This window comes from Equus quagga, chromosome 12 (genome assembly GCF_021613505.1).
Source record: "Equus quagga isolate Etosha38 chromosome 12, UCLA_HA_Equagga_1.0, whole genome shotgun sequence".
In the NCBI taxonomy this organism is placed as follows: Eukaryota; Metazoa; Chordata; class Mammalia; order Perissodactyla; family Equidae; genus Equus; species Equus quagga.
In genome coordinates, this window is record NC_060278.1 from 6,147,793 (window position 1) to 6,155,865 (window position 8,073).

Consider the following 8,073-nt stretch of genomic DNA (forward strand, 5'->3'; position numbering starts at 1 on the left):
AGGGACGAGTAAGCCAGAGTGCCTGAGGGGCTATCAAGAACCCCTAGTGCCCTCTCTGCAGACAGGTGAGGATGCTCCGTGCTTGGGAAGCTAACTGAAGCCCTCAGGGCCCACTGCTGGTGCAAGTCAGATGTCAACCAGACTCCAGTCTAGGCTCCTTGTGCTTCGTCAGGTACTCAGCGGTACAGTCGTCTCCGAAACTAAGCGACTGGACCTAAAGACCTTTTGGGTCTTTTTCAGAGCCGTGTTTCAGGTCCTCACCATCCAGTGCCTCTCACCTGGGTATTTCCTCGCTTGCTAACTAATCCAATTCTCTAGCTAAAGAAGAAACTCGACCCTAACACTCTCCTCTTGGTGATGACATGCTGCCGAGGCAGACAAGCGCCAGGCTGTGCTGCTGCTGAGGTCTTCCTGTTACTTCCAGAAGTGCCTGCTCACCACCGATCTTCCAGAGGCCTCACGTTCAAAGGGCCCAACCTGCTTCGGGGTAGGAGGAACTAGTGACAGGAAAGCAACCAACACACAGGAGCGCATGCAGGAGAGAGGCCCGGCATTCGGGCACTTCTGGAAGGTTACACAGCTATGAGCAAGAACAAAAACCTCAGAAGAAGGCTTTACGGAAAGACAATGGGGAAAACAGGAGCTCCGAATCTTCAGGTGTGTTCCTGAGCACGCCAGCTCGATCAATTCATGCTTTTCTTGTGAAGAGGTCAAAAACAACGCCTACCACTTAGGATACTGAGCAGCTAGAAGACAACTCATGTTTGTGAAAGTATAATTTTGTAAAGAGAAAGAGATACATAGAAACAGATGTTAAACTTGAAGCATGCCTTTTTTGGAAAACCATTATAAGCAGGATATGATTTGAGAGAAGCTTAGAAAGCCTCTGAAAGTTAACTGTTTACCATATCCAGTAGCACTATCTAGAATGGATGTTTACTGATCAAATAGAAACCTCCCAAGATGAGGGCCCAGCCTGCCTGCCACATCAGAGACGCTCCCCGCTTGCTAAGTCTCTAATCAGCTGGGACCGCCGCTGATGACAAGAGATAATTACAAGGTATTCTCATGGTTAACTAACAGAAATTTTTACCAGAATCCCTGGGACTAAGCAGAGAAGAACTCATTATAGTACGACTTTCAGATTCAAACCTCCGCTATGTTAAGGTATTTTACAGCTTCCTCTGATTATATTATTTCAAAGGAAACACATTAAGGAAACCGTGAATGCCTGATAACAGTCTTTTACATATTTTAATGGTAGCTAAGTATTATTTAGTTATGGCTACTTTCATTTTGAGCAGGCAGTTCCCTCCGTGTACCAACAGCCAGCTTTTCCCCTTCGCCCACTTCCTCTTTTTCCCCTTAATTATCGTGTGTGTGTGTGTGTGTGTGTGTGTGTGTGTGTTGGCAAGCAAGCCTTGGAACAAGACAGTACGTGCAAAAAAGTTAAACTCAGTGCAAAATGATGAACTAAAAGAATACGCCTCACTATAATCTTTAAACACAGATGTAAATATAAGCTCTCAGAAGCATCCTTTTCATACTGCCAGAAGAGGACAGAGATGCCACATATAAGGTACACTCAGTATCAGTTTTTGGCTACATGGCAAAAATTAGGACATAGTAGAAATCTAGCATTAAATCATCTGATACAGAGAATGCTGACTGCAGTTTTATAGACATTCGTGGTTTTCCAGCTATGAACCTATGAACACTGCAGCAATATTTGACATGGCCTGTGAGGTTTTTCTGGCTCATGTGAGTGACTTTCATGCAAAACCTGCAGCCAGTTTCATCATCACAATCTGTTAACTGAGACCATTCAGGAGTGGTTTAGCATCTAGATGAGCTCTCAGAGGAGTACATGACTTAAGGGGAAATGCCAAGGCTTTCGAGTTACTAAGTGAATGTTCTGTGAAGAGAGAAGAGAACATGTTTTGGGGTGCATGATTATCCCCCCTCCCAGCCTGGAAACGGCCCTCATCCATAGCCCCTTTAATCACAGCAGGGAAAGCTCAGACATCCAGGTCTGGTCATTCCTTCCCCAAACCCGTCCTGTGTCCCTCCCCCAGCCACCCCCCTCTCCCCTGCCCCCACTCATCAGAATAGGGGTAACTCACTAACCAAGGCCAAAGCATCCATTGGCTCCCCACAATGATCGATTAGCTCAAAAACTGAAATTAAGAGACAAGGTGGTAGTCATCAGGGGGCTCTGGAGCTAGACCGCCATGCAGAGGCAATAGCAGGATACAAGTCACCATGAACCAAAGTCACCGGGAAGTAGCAACCGTCAGTGAACAGAAGAGCTGGTCAGCAGAGGAGGAAGCAGAAGCGCAGGGAGATGCAGAGACAGGCCACAGGAGGCAGAGAGATCTAAAGATTCCCCCAGGCGAACAACCCACCACCCAGAGAGACAGCAGGGGACGGACCCATCCTGGCTCCCAGCTCTCACTCCCACAGGAACCAGGCCTGCTAGTCTTCATTTCCTACCTACGGGCGTCCACAAGATGGCCCGTCAGAGCCTCACAACCATTTCCCCCTTTTCTTCCAGGTGGGCTGCAGTTTTTTGCACCCACAGAATCTAAAAAGCAGGGAAACTTTACCACCAGGAACGATTTGGCCTCCTGGGAGTTCTGCTGACTGGGACGGGCACTTCCTCCTCCCACCTGCTCAGCCCCCAGTCAGCACGTATGGAGCCATGAATATTTCTAGCCCAACTGCCCAGCACAGAAAGCCAACACTCCTCCTGTTCACAACGGAACTTTCCTAACTAGCCTCACACAGGTCCTCTCACTGGAAACCTCCTCCACTTCGCATCCCAGTGTAGCCCAATGACTCAGCCCTCACAACTGCCGTGGTGTATAAGTACCAGGTTTGATCCAATTTATTTTTAAAATCTTTTTGGTTGTTTAATAAATGCAAAATTCTTTAATAGGAATTAGCAAAATCAGAGATGAATTAGAAATGGTGTCAGCCTTCAGGAAGCTGGAGAAAGTGCTGGAAGAACACATGGGAGAGAGTAATTTCAACTGCAGGAAGCTCAAGAAGTCAAACTGTTAAGGCAGAGTTTCCAGAGAGAGATGGGGAGGAGAGGTTCCAGGAGCTTCCAGGCAGGGCTTAGAGGGTAGGGAGCACATGGTGGCCCCGTGTGGCTGGCACCCTAGAACAGGAGCAGGCCCAAGAAAGGCAGGTGGGGCTCGGAGGAGAAGGCCTGCAGGGCCCGTTACAGAGCTAGGCAGGCCCCTGAGCAGGGAGTCGCACAACCAGGCTTCAGGCTCCATCTTCTTTGCATTAAATCTCCTACAGTTACCAGCCCTGAGACGGACAGCACAACACACTGAAGGCAGCTCTGGAAAACAATTAGTCTCTAATCATTAACTCAGATAAACTGTGTACACATGAGAAGAGAACTGTCCCCACCACTTGAGCGTAGGGCTTTTGAGCAAGTTCAGTTGGTCCTTCACCTCTCCTCACAACAGAACTGTCATTCTCTTGCCATCTTGGGTGCTCAATGTCACTTGATCTAACAATAGTGAAAACGCAAAGCACAGCCTCTTCAGCAAGTTAGGAAACGTCTCTTGCATGTTTGGAAATTTGTGCTCCTTTTCTCTTTTTAAGTTTTACTGGATATAACCAGCCCTTACATAAGAAACTCTGTTCTAAGCTGATGTCAGTTACCAGAGAGAAAGAAGGAAGTCCTGACCATTGTCACCACACCCCAGATAAAGGACAATACTACCTTCCAAGTATGTAGCCCTTAAGAATGCACACAGAGAAGCAGCATTACGTGCATCCTCTAAGTTAGGTACGACAGGATGCACTCCTCATGCAGCTCCAGACAGGAAAGGGATGCAGCTGTGCCCCGAGAGCTGTTACACATCCACGCACGCCGCAGGGAGGGCGGAGGACAAGGGAGTGAGACGGGGCAGTCCAGCACAGGCCAACCGTCAAAGCTGCTCATAGAAAGGAGCGCCCCTTTCAAACTAGGCAGGCCTCACAAGGGAGAGCTGGGCCAGGCCCAGCGAGGCTGTAGAGTGGCAGCCACCAGCTGGCCTGGCAGCCCAGGGCCTGTGGCCTGGGTCAGGCTTCCCTACACGGCAGTGTCCAATGGCCCTCGCCAAGTCACCAACATTCTCTAGGCTTCACATTCTTCGGCTATAAAATAATAACACTGCCAACATGTCTCCATCTTCGCCATCTTGCCAAAACAAAACAATCTCCTTTTAGCCCTGTGGCCTTCTTGACTGCCGTCTTCCCCAGGGAGTCTGCGGCGCACTGAGGACTGGCCCATGGTGTGCGGACACACTCTAGGGCAGACCTCAACCCACCCGAGACACTGCAGGAAGAGGGGACCCTAGTGACTCCTCCTAGTCATCCTGATGCCTTGTAGGCATACAGGGCCATCCTGGCTACAGCTGCCCCCAGACCCAGAGGCCAGCCCAGCAGGGTCACTGTGTGGGACAGGCCAGGCTGCAGGACCACAGTTGCACTTGTCGAGTGACTGGGATCTGGCAGAGAACCATTTATTCATCCAGATTCAGAATTCACATAAGCCACAGTATTGTTGGTTTTTCTTTTTCTTAAAATTTTTAAGCTGTTAACTATTAGCATGCATTTATTTCCTCCACAAGCATTTTTTTTCTATTGGGGAAAATAATTCTTCTCCTGCCTACCTTTCTGTCTGCCTCCTGTTTTCAGTTGTCTATTGGCTACTAAAGAAAGAAACATCTTTTCATTTCAACCCAAGAAGCCTTGCAGCTGCTCTCGGAGGCTTTGGGCACTGCATGGATTTCTGCAAACATGTATGCATTTTTTCTTCTACCCTACAAGGCAATCTTCAATCTGAAAGCTACTATACACCTCCCAAGTTAATCGGCCAACCTCAGAAACAGGGGGAAGAGACCAGTTCCGTGAAGAACTCTGCCATCTGTACAAAGACATCCCAGTGCCACACAAAGCCACCTATCTGAGCACTTCACCACGATGGAAAGATGGCTTGTAGACCTGATTTTCCCTACCCGCATAGAGGCCAGGCTGGTGGGCCCTTGTGGTCCTCAGGAACCTGTTATCACATAGAGGCTAGAAAGTCCTGAGCCAGTTACAGATGAAGCTGGGAGTCACATTGCCCACACGGGATTCTAAACCTGATTCTATTGTGGCCACTGAGGACCCAACTCTAATCTCTCATCTAGGGATAGAGTTGGGTCCCACTCAAGACTGAGAGCCCCACATCGCCTACATAGCACCTTCACAGGGACTCCAGGCCACTCTCTTTATATCGTCGGAAACTGAGCCTTCTGCTTCTCAACAGGTGCCACAATGCTGGGAAGAATGAGCTGATCCCACGAGCATATATTAAACACACTGTGTGCCAGCACTGTAAGAAGCTCTGTAGGAAACATAACAGAAGGAGCAGAGAAGGGACAGCCTCAGCACCTGAAACCCAAGGTGGAAGGGACAGATACGCTCAGCACAAAACTAGAAGCAGTGGAGGCAGGATAAAATCAAGCACGAGTCTACGCAGTAGCAGCTCAGGCTGTCCTAGCCTTCAGCCTGCTGGTCCATCACACCCGCTTCCAAAATCCACGGTGGGCACAGTTCTCAGGGAAAATGGCTGAAAAGACAGTATGCTCAAAACAGTAGAGGACGCAAGTGCGACTTCTGAAGGGCAAAGTTGAAGAAAAGCAGCTTCAAGTCCTTCTCCATCCCGGGGCCCTTCCTGGAGCTGGCCCCATCAATGCTAACCCTGCCCCTCGCCAGAGAAGTGCTCCTGACTAGGCAACAGAAACCTGCCTCTACCACCCTGGACAGGAAGAGGGGCTGGCACCTCTGCTTTCACTCAGTAACTAAGGTGGTGAATGCTCTCAACTACAGGAACAAAATCCCTCCCATTTTTGCCCGGAAGCTGTCAACCAAGAAGGAAGATCCTTTCTGTGAAAAGGTGACTTCTAACCCTGGAGGGCTGGTTCATTCCCATTAGACTTAATTTACCCCTCTTTTGCATGCTTGTTTGTTTGTTCCCCTTAAAGATACGCCTCTGCTTGCATTTGTTTCCTTGGTCCATTTCTTCCTGGCTACACACAGTTACATAACATGCTCCATATGGGCAGAGCCCGCCTTCCCCAACCTGAGGCTGACCCCCAGGCGGCACTAAAGACAACAGTTTTATGAAGCGATGACAAGGGTTTCCTCCAGGTTCAAACCGTGTGGATGAGAGTCGCAGGGCTGGTCTCCTGCACTGGCTCTGTGGAGAGCTGCTGAAATCCCCTCTTTTTTAGCCCCTCTGTTTCCCTAGCCAACCCACCCTCTTTTTTGTTGTAAGAAAACACTCACAGATGCAGCTGTATTCAGATGGGATACGCACACTGGTGCCAGCGAGTGTGCAAGGGAAAGACGGGTTGGAAGCCAATGGAATTATATGAATACACAAGAAGAAAGGTTTTCTTCTTCACAATGGCAGGGAATATAGACCCCTTTCAACTCTGTAATGTACCAAATATTGAAACACGTTAATAAGAAAGCCAAATGTACTAGGAACGTGCGCCTGACATAAACTAGCTTTCACAGAGTTTTAAAATGACTCCTAGCTGAGGCAGTACGAAGTTTACAAGGGAACAAAGAAGCCGAGTATTAAAATGCTTCGTTTAGCATGATAGAATTCGTGTACTCACCACTATTTAGTATGCCCGGGCCCCGTGCTAAGTGCTGCTGGAACATCCCAAGGAGCCCGATGGAAAGAAGCATTCTCGTCTCTGACCCTCTCCCTCCCTGGTCCAGCCGAATATAAGGAGTTGAAGGAGTTACTTACACACCCACTGCCAAACACCCCAGTGGAAAGAAAACGGTGGGTTCACGTGGAAGCTTACCTCGCCTCAGAAGTTCTGGAAGCTGAAGCACTCTGGGTCTGTCCGTGGCCTCTCGGGATGCGGTGGCTGTTTTCCGAGTCACTCACGTGTCCCTTCCCCAGGGACTTCCCACCGTGTGGGAAGGCTGCAGGGCCATCCTCACATCCATTCAGCAGGCCATGCCCAGCTCTGGCGCCTCTTCTTGCTTGCTGGTGCCCCTCATAGTTATCCTCGTGTGGTGCTGGGAGATTTCTTGACAGTTTGTATCCGTGAGAAATCAGGAGGTCTTCTACGCTGTACATAATGCACACACACTGGCCTCATCAAAGCGCAGCCGCTGGGACGGTCGTGGTGACAGGACCCACGCTGAGGGGACAACAGAGAGCACTGGTGAGGAGTCACTGGTCCTCCCTGGAACTGCACCTGGCACCTCCTCCTCCCTCTGCCCCGACCAAACCAGACCCTGCTCATGAGCACAGCATGCGCCTGCACACACGGTGGAGAAATGTGGAGTGCTCCACCTGAAATCACTCTCCATCTTATTCAAGTAGAGAGGGTGGATGCAGCACGGGCTCTGCAGGATATGGTGGTAATTCTGGGGACCCCACCCTCTGATGGCTGCCTTGTAGAACAGTCCGGAATAGAATAGTGTTTAAGCAATGAAATGAGTAACAGTGTCCACCATCCCCTCGCCTCAGTCATCTGAAAACAGCAGGCATGAGAGAGGACAAAATAAATACAGACTCAGAAGCTGCAATTACAACCCCATGTTTCTAAAAGGAGAAACGACCAGTGTCCAGCTTAATCTTATTATACTTCCCTCCTTTCATCTTGTAGACATACCTTTTGCTCTAAAAGGGCAGAGTGAAATCTTTAATCAACTCACAGCCATGACACACTTGAGTGAAGCAATCTAGATGGGGAACCTCCCCAGGGAGGTCAACCAGCTGCTGAAAACAGATCTCCAGGCTTTAGGCTCATGAGTAAGCACACGACACCCTGGTCCAGCACACACCCCCACCCACCGCACAATCCCAAACTCCTCCTTTCTACACGAGACTTTAAAGAATCAAATTTGTCCCCTAGGAATCTGGGGGAACGTTTTGCATCTCTGAGCCAAGAGTGTCCACGTCCAGATGCTGCCATGGTGCATTAATTCAACAGCAGCACCTTCCCTGAGTAAACTGCCCAGAGGTGACAGAACCAACACAGAAGAATAAAAGCG

General features: G+C 49.3%; 1 protein-coding gene across 2 annotated transcripts in view; it reads right to left on the reverse strand.

Annotated features, from left to right (window-relative positions):
• JCAD (junctional cadherin 5 associated) overlaps positions 1-7,213 on the reverse strand; it is a 28,836-nt gene extending 21,623 nt beyond the window's left edge. The window contains exon 1 of one of the 2 annotated variants that reach the window (XM_046678650.1): positions 6,870-7,213. In XM_046678650.1, the coding sequence (XP_046534606.1) occupies positions 6,870-7,150 (281 nt within the window). In that variant the 5' untranslated portion in view covers positions 7,151-7,213. The remainder of the gene's footprint in view (positions 1-6,869) is intronic. The other variant, XM_046678653.1, reaches the window with a different exon arrangement.
• Between the last annotated feature and the right edge of the window lie 860 nt (positions 7,214-8,073).